Source organism: Scyliorhinus canicula, chromosome 1 (genome assembly GCF_902713615.1).
Source record: "Scyliorhinus canicula chromosome 1, sScyCan1.1, whole genome shotgun sequence".
NCBI lineage: Eukaryota > Metazoa > Chordata > Chondrichthyes > Carcharhiniformes > Scyliorhinidae > Scyliorhinus > Scyliorhinus canicula.
Window position 1 is genome coordinate 131,226,747 of NC_052146.1, and position 13,769 is coordinate 131,240,515.

The window sequence follows — 13,769 nt, forward strand, 5'->3', positions numbered from 1 at the left end:
GCAAGGACTGTGCTTTGGAGTCTTGCATTGCCTCTATCGTGGAGGCTGTCCACGAGCTCGCTGTGGAGGCTTGTGTCACTCGAGTCACTTCTTGTTCATGCAAGGACTGTGCTCTGGAGTCTTGCGTTTCTTCTATCGTTTCCTGTGAAGAGGCTGGGACCCTTTGTGGTGCGTGGACCACTCTCTATGTGGAGTCGGGGACTCTGCGGTGTGTGGACCACTCTCTGTGTGGCAGCAGGCCGCTCTCTGTGGGCTTGTACCGCTCTCTGTCTCTTGGTGTCAGGCTGCAGCATAATCCTGCACTCACGAGTCGGGATGTCATATGTGCTGGGCTGAAGATCCTCAAATCCGAAGAACACATCCGCCTCTGTGTCGGAGTTTTCATTGTACAACAGATCTCGTTGCGGTTCGGATTTGGTACTGGGGTCGCCATCTCGAATGATGAAACCTTTGTCTGAGTCGTAGTCTTCTAGGACCATATCACCACTTTTTGTGTCGGAGCTGTCATTGGGCTCGTGATGTCCAAAGAAGAAATCAAGGTCGGAGTCGTAGTATTCAAGGACTGTATCATCTCTTTGGGCGGTGCTAACTGCTTTTTGTAGGGTTCTGCAGAGGTTACTTTCAGCTACTGGTTGAATTCCAGGCATTGTGCTGTCGTTCCAGGTGAAAGAATCAGGTTTTACAGCTTTTTAAAAAAAATTCTTTGTTTTGGGATATTTCTCCTTTAAGTGGGCATGGTCTGGGGCCTCTGACGTCACGAAGCGTGTATTTGAAGGTCTGGAAGATTTCAACTGCTTCTGTACCCGCGATGGTGAGTAGAAGCTTTATTTTCCCTGCATCCGCCACGCCATCTAGGTCGGATGCTACCAGGTGGATCTCGAACCTTGCCTGAACCAACGGCAGTTTTCACTGAGATTGCCTTGGTACCTGACTGCTGCGGAAATGGAATCCCAAACATCGTCTTGCCTGGCTGTTGTTGCTGGTTGTCACTGCTTGCTGAGTTGTAACTATATGGATTGAAACAGTCACTCAACTGGTACCATGTTTTGTTATGCTGTTGGCGTAGCATAAGCTGCTTCCTTGATGTTCACTCTGACAAAGGAAGGTTCAGACATGGAGATAACTTCAACACGTTTATTAAACTATTTACAATTCTCCTACTTAGGTTTGCCTCTACTGTTAATCCTTCTATAGCTACTCAGACTGACAAACCAGTCTGTTACAGCCCGCGTGGTGGATGTGATGTTGAATCAACCCTGTGTCTGTACTCACTGAGTTTCTCCACTGGAAAGAGGAAGATCATGTGTGCTGTGTCCTTTATATATGGGTAGGTGTAATGCCCCCCTGTGGTAGTGTCACCTCTGTGTGTATCATGAATGCCCATTGGTCGTGTCCTATCCTACTGACCTATTGGTTGAGTGTCTGTGTGTCATGTCTCTGGTGCTCCCTCTAGTGTCTAGCTAGTCTATGTGCATTTACATTAACCCCTTGTGTATTTACAGTGATGCATATCACCACACCAACCACACCCTAACGTTTCCACCAGCTCTTGGATGACCTTTTCCAGAGGCACAGCATCAGGCTGGGGTCCAGCTGTGCCCTGGGATCCAGCAGCCCTCCGACTGCTGTCTCGCCTGAGCGTTCCTGCCTCCACCTGATGTACATCAGCATCTGTGTGCTGCTCACCAGATTGTGCCCCAGAAGCCTGACCGCTAACCTTGCTACTGAAGTGCATGTATCTGCGCTGCGTGGAGATGACAGTTGTGACACTTCGAACATGTCTGCCTCAGAGCTTTGGTTGGGGCCTTGTGGTTCCTCACCTCTGCGGCGTCCGCCAGCCTCCATGTGGGTGACCCCTCTGTCCTCGGCCACACCGGTCACCTCCAGGGCACGCTCCTCAAAGGAGGTGAAGATTCTTATGTCCGGCACACCACCGCCAACCTGGGCCCTCTCCCGCTGATTATGGGAGAGCTTTTTCTGGGGAGACACAGTGAGGGCATCATCAGCCACACACGTGGTTCACAGTGGTGGGGGTGGCGGGAGGGTTTGAAGGAATGTTTGGGGGGATGGAGGTGAGAGGAAAAGGTGTGCAGGAAGTGTTCGGGGAGGTTTAAGGGAGTTGGGGGTGGAGGGAGGTTGGGGGTCGCATGGAGGGTTGAGGGGGTGGATGCTCACGTGAGAGCAGAAATGCCTCGGAGAGGGGGGGTCATTGGTGTCTCCTCACTCATGCTGCCCGGTGTAGGTCATTGACCTTTTTCTGGCAATGGAGGCCAGTCCTCCTGGCCGCACTCCTGGCGCTCACAGCCGTCGCCACCTTGTCCCAGGCAGCACTGGCTGCCCTATGGTTGACCCTCCGGACCCTCGGAGGAACAGGACATCCATCCTGGCCTCCACTGTGTCTAGGAGCCTCCCCAGATTGGCAACTCTGAATTTTGGGGATGGTCTCCTGCACACCATTGTTGACAACTGGCTGGGGTTGGCTGAGCAAGTGCAGCTTAAGTGCTGCTCGACCTTCTTAGTTGAGGGCTGGCGAGCGTGGTGCCGGTGTATCAGCTGGCGAGTCTTCATTTGCCGCGAGTAAGCCATGGGGCCTTGTTAAGTGGGCCAATTAATGTCGAATAGTGTTGCCGGCCTCACTGGGCCGAGCAGCAGGAAGCTCGCGGCAGTTCCCGATCACTACCACTCTTAGAAATCTTTATGGAGAATCGCGTCCTGTATAATATTACGAAAGGGGTGCCAATCAAGTGGGCTGTTTTGTCCTGGATGGTGTCGAGTTTCTAAAGTATTGTTTAAAGCGTACTCATCCAGTCAAATGGAGAATAGTTCACCATGCTTCTGACTTACGCCTTTGTGGATGGTAAAAAGGCTTGCCTGGGTCTAGAGATGAGACATTGGCCGCAGAGCATTCAGGCTCTGATCTGCTCTTGAAAACATTTTATTCATATGGCTGGTCTAGTTTATTTAAAAATAACTTCAGTCAAGGGATAAATTGGTGTAAATTTCACAATCAATCCTTCCAAATAAAATATAAAATCCAAAAGAGATGATACAACAGGTATTGATCATCAGATTGGGGTCTTTACATTATTAGATGCAAATTTTAACAGTCACTAGAGTTTGTTCATTGTGTGGATGAGTCATGGCATTGGACTATTCTTACAATTTGTTGTTTTGTATCTGAATTCAGTTAGTTGTTTTGAGCTCCATAGCTTGTCAGTATTGTAAGACTTGAATGATTGAATAAACATACCTCGCAGTTTGGCAGCACGGTAGCACAGTGGTTAGCATAGTTGCTTCACAGGTCGAGGATCCCAGATTCGATTCCCATCTTGGGTCACTGTCTGTGCGGAGTCTGCACATTCCCCTCGTGTCTGCGTGGGTTTCCTCCGGGTGCTCCAGTCTCCTCCCACAGTCCAAAGATGTGCAGGTTAGGTGGATTGGTCGTGTTAAATTGCCTTTAGTGTCCAAAAAGGTTAGGTGGGGTTACTGGGTAAAGGGGATAGGGTGGAGGTATAGGCTTGGGTAGGGTACTCTTTCCAAGGGCCGGTGCAGACTCGATGGGCTGAATGGCCTCCTCTGCTCTGTAAAATCTATAATTCTATGATGCTGGATTGTGAGGTCAGTAACAAATTGGGAGGGGTTGGTTTGTTTCGAATGAAGCAGCTGTCAATTGTACATTTTTTTGAGGTTGAGGCGCATTCCATCTCTGCAGATCAATTTGCTCAAGAACAGCTAGCATGAGAGGTTCAGTGCATCTTTATAGCAGCGAACGTCTGTGCCAACATCTCAGCAGCTGGCACTGTTGATCGTGGCAAAGAACATAAAGGCCTCATCTTAGTTGCCTGTAGAACCCAAGCATGCATATGCATCCACTCAAAAACTTGACACAGTGTTGCCGATTAATTTGGCCCATAATGAACTCTCCTCACCCCACACTGATATCAATGGTGGAGGATTCAGTGATGGCAATACCATTGAATGTCAAGGGGAGGTGGTTCGACACTACCTTGTTTGAGGTGGTCATTGCCTGGCACTTGTGTGGCACAAATATTACCCATGGTCCCAAATTAGACATTACTGTTTCTCACCATTTCTGAACTAAGCAATCTTCTTGAAATTAAATCTGGAGTGGGGCAGTAGTTTTTGTATAATGTTGCTTGGAGTTGCATAGAAATTACATCGGGCTGTTCAGCCCAACCAGAAAGTTTGGTGGTTTATCGGCCATTCACTGCTTCTTCTAATAACAATAATCTTTATTATTGTCACAAGCAGGCTTACATTAACACTGCAATGAAGTTACCATCTGTCAGCATTAGAGATTTTTTTTTATTTTTTAAATAAATTTAGAGTACCCAATTCATTTTTTCCAATTAAGGGGCAATTTAGCGTGTTCAATCCACCTACCTTCACATCTTTGGATTGTGGGGGTGAAACCCACGCAAACACGGGGAGAATGTGCAAACTCCACACGGACAGTGACCCAGAGCGGGGATCGAACCTGGGACCTCGGCGCCGTGAGACTGCAGTGCTACCACTGCGCCACCGTGCTGCCCTGCATTAGAGATTTAAGGGTGGCTGTGGCCTCATAGTGCCTGGGTTCGATCCAGGCCCCAGGTCACTGTCCGTGTGGAGTTTGCACATTCCCCCCTTGTCTGTGTGGGTCGCAAGCCCACAACCCAAAAAGAGGTAGGGCAGCACGGTAGCATGGTGGTTAGCATAAATGCTTCACAGCTCCAGGGTCCCAGGTTCGATTCCCGGCTGGGTCACTGTCTGTGCGGAGTCTGCACGTCCTCCCCGTGTGTGCGTGGGTTTCCTCCGGGTGCTCCGGTTTCCTCCCACAGTCCAAAGATGTGCGGGTTAAGTGGATTGGCCATGCAAAATTGCCCTTAGTGTCCTAAAAAAAAGTAAGGTTAAGGGGGGGGGGGGGTTGTTGGGTTACGGGTATAGGGTGGATACGTGGGTTTGAGTAGGGTGATCATGGCTCGGCACAACATCGAGGGCCGAAGGGCCTGTTCTGTGCTGTACTGTTCTATGTTCTATGTTCTAGGAGCAGGGTAGCTGAATTGGCCATGCTAAATTACCCCTTAATTTTAAAAAATTGGGTACTCTAAATTAATTTTTTAAAAGCATCACAGACTAACATCCCTATTCCACAAACATTTATATGGATCACGCGAGCTAAACGAGGCATGGCCTGCTGAGATGGTCGCCCTGATAATGTAAAACTTATAATTGGAAATAATCTAAAAATGGGTCTTGAAAATCTCCAGTGATGGGGCTTGACCAATTCCTTTCGTAGCTTGTTCCTTTCTGCAATTTGGGAACGGTCTTTATAGTTTGTGTGTATGGTTACCTTGTTTTGTTATTGTTGAAGGGCACCAGATTTTTGTTTCTGTCGATTCCCATTGCAAATCTTTGATCGTGGATGTGACACTGGTGTATTTCCCGGACTGATTCATACAGAATCGGGCAGCATTCCATCAGTAGTCTCAATCCCAAGTGCCAGTTCTGTTCCCATATCCTTTCAACCCTCTTTCCTTCAACCACTCAGCTAAATTAATTCCAAAAATTGATGTGGGGCTCTGCTTCAGTCATTAACTTGGATGGTCCATTTCACAGCCTCTCAAACCTGTGCAAAACATTTCTTTTTGAATCATAGAATCCCTGCAGTGCAGAAGGAGGCCATTCAGCCCATCAAGGCTACACTGAACCTCCGAAAGAGCACTCTACACCGGCCCACTCCCCCGCCCTATCCCCATAACCCACCTAACCTTTTGGACACTAAGGGGCAATTTAACTTGGCGAATCCGTCTCACCTGCATATCTTTGGACTGTGGGAGGAAACTGGAGCACCCGAAGAAAACCCACGCAGACACGGGGAGAACGTGCAGACTCCACACAGTCACCCAAGGCCAGAATTTAACCTGGGTCCCTGATGCTTTGAGGCAGCAGTGCTAACCACGGTGTCACTGTATCGCCCATTACTAATCAGACTTTTAATCTTATACCGAAGCCACTTTGTTCTAGACAATCAGTCACTTGCTACCTACTCCATCCCAACCATTCAAAACCTCCTTAAACACCCCTCAAAAGAGGCAGTGCAGGCCCCAAATTACAGGCAAATATTTTCACCAATAAGGGGGCTGTAGTCATTGGTTTGAAAAATTTCTGATTGAGCAATTAAATGGAAAGATTTCTAATTTTGGGGGTGTTTGGCGGGATATTTCTTCGGAGGCTGCATTGTCGAGATCACGGCCCATATTCAATGGCACATAGTGCCATTAATGAGCCCCCGCAAGATTCCCGCCATTACTGGCTGTCTCAGTGTTTGATTCGCCCGACTGACGCCTCAGCTTCCTCACCACTCAATCCCGTCAACACATAAGCATGGCAGCGTGCAGACCTGCTCTTCACTTTGGGGATGCTGACCTAACCAGGCTTCCTGACGCAGTGGAAGGGAGATGGAACATCCTGTTCCCCTGTGACAGTCGAAGGTCCAGCAGACGTTGTTAGCAATGCTGCTTGAGAGTCAGTGGCAGCAGCTGTCAGTACGGGCAGCCAGACAAGGAGGACTGCTGTCCAATGTTGGAAGAAGACCAATGACCTCCATCAATCTACAAGGGTAAGAGTTACCACCTGTCTCCTGGCATCAGTTCCATCTGCCACCCCTCAAATTACCAGCCCCCCCACCCCCGTCCCCACAAATCAATGGCTGACTCCTCACACCCTCCCCACATCCGATCTTCGAGCTTGCACCTCAGAACCCACTGGCACTCACTAGTACAACCCATTCATGTCCAGGTGCGGTGCCCAAATGGGCAAACTGCTATCGACCTGCCCCAACCAATCAAGCATGGGGATTGCAAAGTACTTTCTTTGCCACCGCAGGAGAAGATAGCACATAATAAGCGGGAGAGGGCCAACACAGGGAGCAGAGTACCAGATTTTGAATCCTCACCCACTATGAGGGACGGGCGCTGGAGGTTACAGGGTTGTCCGAGGAGAGGGCAGTCACTGACAGCGAGGCTAGCCTGTGCCACGGAGGTGAGGATCCACTGCCCAATTACCCAGATAACCTGTCTCAAGTGAGTTGTTCATGTCAGACAAAATGATCCTCCCTCTCACTGACCACATGTCCATTGTCTCACAGGATTTCCATCTGATGGGGTTGGGCCATCTTGAGTTGTCCCCCCACCCCGTCATCCGAGAGATCACCTTTGAGGAGAGCTCCATGGAGACCACCATCGATGCGCCACAGCTATCACCCGCACCCTCCATCAGCACAGAGACACACACCTCAGTGGGCGACATTAGTGGCAGGCATCTGGGGCAAAATCTGGTGAGCACCACACAGCTGCTGATGCGCATCAGGTGAACGCAGGAACATCAAAAGGAGTCAGCAGTCAGAGGTCTGTTGGATCCCAGGACCCAGCTGGGTCCCATTCAGTTGCCAAGCCTCTGGATAAAGTTCTCCCAGAGCTGATACAGCAGATAGGACAAAGCCGTAAGATTCAGGAGGGGATTTCAGGTACATTCCAGTGACTGCATAGCCAATTGAAGGAGTCCCAAAGGCTATAATCACAGGAGATGTTGTTGACCATGTGTGACACAGAAGCCAACACTGCTAGGGTGGCGACCACAGTGGAAAACCTGGAGCATGACATTCGTATCTTGAGCGATGGTGTCTAAGGTATGGCTGAGTCTGTGACGACCATGGCTAAGGGCCTTGACATTATGTCCAAGTCACTGGGGGATGTATCCCAGGCGCAGGTGGACATTGCTGAGGTACGCCAGAGTATGGCACAGTCACTGAGGGACGTGTTCCAGATCTGCCGCCTGTCCTCCATTCTCCGGCTGCTCCTACGACTCCTCCCTGGGCTCGTTCTCCAGCCCCACTTTGCCTGCCTATTCCTCAAATGATGCCTCATGTCCCTCCTCCTCATCCAGCAGCTGCTGTGCCATGTTGTGGAGGGCACAGCAGACCACCACAAATAAGAGACCCTATGGGGCGTGTACTGCAGAGCACCACCAGAGTTGTCCAGCCATCAAACCACATTTTCAGCTGTCTGATGCACCGTTCAATGACAGCACAGGTGGCAGTATGGGCCTCTTTATATCAGGGGCGGGATTCTCCGACTCCCCGCCGAGGACCAAGAGTGCAATCAGTAATGAGCATTTATCAAAATCCTTTCAATTTCAGTTTAAACGCTCTTTTTGTTTATCATTCGGTCCTGGAAGTTTGAGGTTGCAGGGAAATGTTGCACAGACTGAACACAGCTCCAGTTAATTATCTGCCAAGACAGTTTATCTTTTCCTTTGTGTTATTTTAATTAATGTTGATTTCTTCCAAGCGAAGCAGCTGTCATGTAAATAGTAAAATCTTGCTGACCAGCAGTGTCTCCTGCTCTTAGTCAGCCATTGGCATGTTGGAAGAATTTGAAGGTTGACCTTCAACCTGTTTGACCACATTATAATCAAACCTTCCTTGGCCATCAAGTCCTGGGATGGGACTCGAACCTGGAGCTTCTGTGTCAGAGGGAGGGACATTATCCACTGTGCCACAATACACCAGCGTATGTTACCCATCCTTAAATGCCATTGATTTGAGTTTCAGAGGGCAGTTAAGAGTCAACCAACTTGCTGTGAGATTGGAGTCTGGAGTCACATGTAGGCCAGACCAGGCAAAGATAGCAGATTTCATTCCCTAAATGACAACAGTGAACCAGAGGGTTCTTTAATGACAATCAATGATAATTTTAGGGTCACCATTTTTTTTCTAGCTTTCAATTCCAGATGTTTTAATTAATTGAATTTAAATTCCACCAGCTGCCGTGGTGTAATTTAAACCTGTATCCCCAAGCATTAATTCAATTTAATAATCTTTATTGTTACAAGTAGGCTTACATTAACACTGCAAAGAAGCTCCTGTGAAAAGCCCCTAGTCACCACATTCGGCGCCTGTTCAGGTACACTGAGGGAGAATTCAGAATGTCCAATTCAGCTAGCAACATGTCTTTCGGGAGCACCCGGAGGAAACCCACACAGACACGGGGAGAACGTGCAGACTCCGCACAGTGACCCAAGCCGGGAATTGAACCTGGGACACTGGCGTTGTGAAGCATCAATTAGTCTGGCTTCTGGATTATAATCCAGTGATGTTACCATGATGCCATTGTCTCCCCACACGCCTCCATCATGGCTACAGCCTTCTTTTGAAATCTCTCCCCCCCCCCAACCCCCCCAAACCACCCCCCCCCCCCTCCCACCCACCCAGCTAACCACTAGTCCTGGTCCTTCTTCTTCGTTCTTGCTCACAGTTGCAGCTTCAGCTGCGCCGCCTTACCTGATCACTGCAGGATTCTTACTGAAGAAGATCCATACAGACTCAAAATGTTAACTCTATTTCTCTCTCGACAGGTAACTAACTGCCAGACCCGTTGAGTTTTCCAGCATTTTCTGTTTTCTGTTTTTATTTCAGGATTCTTTCTGCCTGTTAAGGGAAATTTACATTCGAGGTTATTCATTTATTCATTAAGAATCTCTCTATTTTATTATGTTTAATTTTTTTTTTTTTTAATTTTTTTTTTATAAATTTAGATTACCCAATTATTTTTTCCAATTAAGGGGCAATTTAGCATGGCCAATCCACCTACTCTGCACATTTTTGGGTTGTGGGGGCGAAACCCACGCAGACACGGGGAGAATGTGCAAACTCCACACGGACAGTGACCCAGAGCCGGGATCGAACCTGGGACCTCAGCGCAGTGAGGCGGTTGTGCTAACCACTAGGCCACCGTGCTGCCCTTTATTATGTTTAATTAATGGTTTATGCCTGCAATAGTGTGGACTTCTGAGTCATTCTATACTAGCTTACTCACCACGGCAATCTAATTCTGCAATGAATTGATAAGGACGGTTACTGGCGAGTCATTCTCTAACTGACCTAATGACATCTGCAATGTTCCGATTTGCTGAGTCATTCTGTAACTGACAAACTGACCCTTAACTGTTGAGACACCTGTTATCCTTGCAATTGTGGACAAGGAGTTGCGAGCATTAGATAACGGATGTTCTCAGAGGAATGTGATTGGAAGCCAATTGTTGCTCAGGGGGCCTAATTGGTCGTGTATGTAACCCCCCAAGCTAATTAGGAACTAACCAAGTGTACATGTATAAAAGAGGCTAACTGCCGTTGTACAATTGAGAAGGTGACCACGAGCACAGCCGAGTGCCTGGCTTTCTCCCAAAAGGTTTTGCCAATAAATTGACTTGACTCAACTCTTTGCTGTGAATAAGTTATTTATCACTTCAATTGGCGATGAGGATGGGATTCTGTCTCCGGACTAAAGCGGCTGGCCACCCCTTTGAGAGAGTCGGGACAGAATATCCGAACGTTGGTAAAGACTTGAGTCAATTCATAAAAAGTTAAGTGACTGAGAGAATGATAACTGCCTGAGTTAACCTAAGGACAAGGAAGTGCTCATCTCTAACACACAGCCTTAGACCGGTTGTTAAGAGAGGAAATCCTCTCACGCGAAGGTCAGGACCCTGAAGTGGATGTCGGGACTGGAGAAAGAGCACTTGTGAGGGAGACTCAGGCAGCTGTGAGAAAGTGTGTGTGAGCGGCCAAAGGTCAGAACAAGATACGGATTTTAAGTATACTTTCATCTCAACGTGTGTATATGGCAAGAGAGAACTGATCATCCCAGAGTTTGGCGGACTCGAGTGACGATGGCCCCCAAGAGAAAGACGTGGCCCGGGGGGGGGGGGGGGGGGGGGGGGGGGGGGGGTGAAAGATGCTCTAAATACCGGTGGTTGCAGAGCGCTCTCCGGTGGGTAAACACGATCTGGAGACTCGGGGATAATCGTGAGTATAAAAATTGTTACCGAAATGGCAGGAGAGGAAGTGAAACAGGGACCGATAGGGTCACTGATAAATAAGTATCTGACCGATAGACGCTCGATAATTAAGAAGGTGCAAAAAGATGGTTGGGATGTCTCTCAGACATTGGAACAACAAAGGAAATGGATAGATGGGGAAAAGAAAGATAAAACAAAGAAAGCAGGAGCATTGTTAGTCCACCAATTAGAATCTGGCCCTGAACAGGTAACAGCCTCGACCGAAATATGGTCTGAGGACAAAGATAAGATAAAGAAATTAGAATCTAGGGTAAGGGAATTAGAAAAAAGGAAACAACTGTTAGAGGAGAATCATTGGGGTCTCCTTCCACCTTATAAGACAACAGGTGAAGTAACAACCCCTTCCCTACCTTAGGGGGATACGGAAGAATGTAATATGGCCCCGGTAACTGGGACAGGAACTGCCGCACAACTGAGGCCAACTTATAAACCCTTCACCCCTGGGGAAAGACAGCAAATATTGGACTCCATGGGCAAATTACAACAACTGAGGTGTTATCCGTAATACTGATGAAATTAAGGGCTACAACAAACCGTACAACTGGTTTGACCCCGTATGAATTAATGACTGGGAGGGTGATGCAACTACCAGAGAACATTATCACTGGTGGGGCCGATGTAGATTCGCTGAAAGATAGAATCAGACGTTATGTACTGGACCTGAGCGCCCAACTTAAAGAGATGTGTAAATTAGTAAAGGACAGTCAGGAACAACGAGACACACAGAGAGAACTTGAGACACTTCCTGATGTCCCTGTTGCAGGGATTCAAGTAATGGTGAAAATGTTACCTGCAAAACACGGTTTCGTCCCTAAATGGAATGGGCCATACCAAGTTATAATTAGTGCCGATACTTGTGCACGTATAGACATTAGAGAGAAAGGGGTCTGGAAACATTGGACTCAACTCGAGATGCACCCAGGCGACAATTGATACCAATATTTGAATATATGTGATTTGCTTGGCGTACAGATCCTCTCCTCTCTGACCTCCAAGCAAGCTGAACGAGAACACGGGCAGTAGCGCGCAGCTGGTATAGGCTTTGGGACATTGTTAATTTAAATTAATATGTCTGGATCTGATAAAATTGATACTGTGTTTGGGACTGCTGGGAACAGACAACTGTCTCCATAAAAGCAAACGAGAATTGCCTGTGAATAGGTACCTTTATATGTCCTATGTGTCTGCAAGGGATGCCGATGTGTCCCGATGTTGGGTTTGTGCTCATATACTGATACATGCGGAAGGAGAAATCCCCTTACATCCCCTCCCTTTTAATACTTCTACCACGGCAGAATGGTGGCTAAGGAATGGCGATGCGATCACACCGCAATGGGTAATCTCTCGCCACAACAGGAATACTATAGAAAAATGGGAATCGGCTGGGTACTATATGAATCAGTTCGACAGTTGGTATCGACCGAGTATAATGGCCACCATGACCCCCCTCATTTTGTCCTAACTAATAAATCAGGGATGGGTCGCCCAAAGGGAGAAATCTGCTTCCTAAAAAATGGGACACGAGAAGCCGTCAAGGTAGGAGATAGTGCATGTGAACACTATCTCAATATCACCCCCTCATCCAGCAAAAGCACGTCCCTTCGGACTATTATGAACCTGAGAACTCCCAATAAAACTGAAGGAGGCAACATAATTTTTACAACCTCCTGGATGGGTGATCAGGTGACTAAACTGACCTCGTACAACGGCACCTACTTTATCTGGGGTCATAAGACGTACCCCTGGCTACCTAAGGATTGGACGGGATCCTACTACTTAGGATATGTAGACCCATATATCCACCACCTTAAGGGCTTGAGGGACCACCATCAGGTGGGAACTAGGCACAAGAGAGCTATAACGGAGACTCAACATTTCTTCGGAATCTTGATTCCCCCTATTGGAGTGGCTTTAGCCATCAAGGAAATACGTAAAGTAGCAACGGTCTTAGAAAAGGTAGCCAATAATACCACAGAGGCATTGCTCGAAATGAGCAACGAGATGGTTGCCATAAGAACGGTGGCCCTACAAAATAGGGCAGCCTTAGATTACCTTTTGGCAAGCGAAGGAGGGACATGTGCTGTGATTGTCTCCAAATGTTGTACTTAAATCACTGATAGGTCAGAGAATATCACTAACCTCGCTGACTATATTCGGAAAGAAATTAAGAAACTGCATGAAACCTCGGGCGGGGGATGGTTCGATTGGCTATTTGGAGGATCATGGGGGTCCTACCTGATGCATGGATTGATAATACTTGTCATTATTAGAGGTCAGGAGCAGGGACCTGTCGTGAAGGTGAGTGAGTGCCTTTAAATTTGCTTAGCTTTCAGCGGGAGCAGGGTTTGAGGTAATATCAGGTAAGCTCTTCCTTTCTTTTTCTTTTTCTTGTTTTTTTTTAAATCTAGAGGTGATGTCAGGGAAGGCAGTACAATGCTCCTCCTGCAGAATGTTTGAGGTGAGGGACGCCGTCAGTGTCCCTGCTGATTTCATCTGTGGGAAGTGCACCCAACTCCAGCTCCTCAAAAACCGTGTTAGGGACCTGGAGCTTGAGCTGGATGAACTTCGGATCATTCGGGAGGCAGAGGGGGTCATAGATAGGAGCTTCAGGGAAGTAGTTACACCAAAGACTGGAGATAGATGGGTAACTGTAAGAGGGGCTGGGAAGAAGCAGTCAGTGCAGGGACCCCCTGCGGTCGTTCCCCTGAGTAACAAGTATACCGTTTTGGATACTTGTGGGGGGGACGACTTACCAGGGGTAAGCCATGGGGTACGGGCCTCTGGCACGGAGTCTGTCCCTGTTGCTCAGAAGGGAAGGGGGGAAAGGAGTAGAACACTAGTAATTGGGG

At 48.0% G+C, this 13,769-nt stretch overlaps 1 protein-coding gene across 1 annotated transcript in view; it reads left to right on the plus strand.

Annotated features, from left to right (window-relative positions):
* Positions 1-13,075, plus strand: part of LOC119977600 (endogenous retrovirus group PABLB member 1 Env polyprotein-like) — a 53,523-nt gene extending 40,448 nt beyond the window's left edge. Inside the window, exon 2 of the mRNA XM_038818727.1 lies at positions 11,893-13,075. Coding sequence (XP_038674655.1) covers positions 12,217-13,029 — 813 coding nt within the window. The 5' untranslated portion in view covers positions 11,893-12,216 and the 3' untranslated portion in view covers positions 13,030-13,075. The remainder of the gene's footprint in view (positions 1-11,892) is intronic.
* Positions 13,076-13,769: the final 694 nt, after the last annotated feature.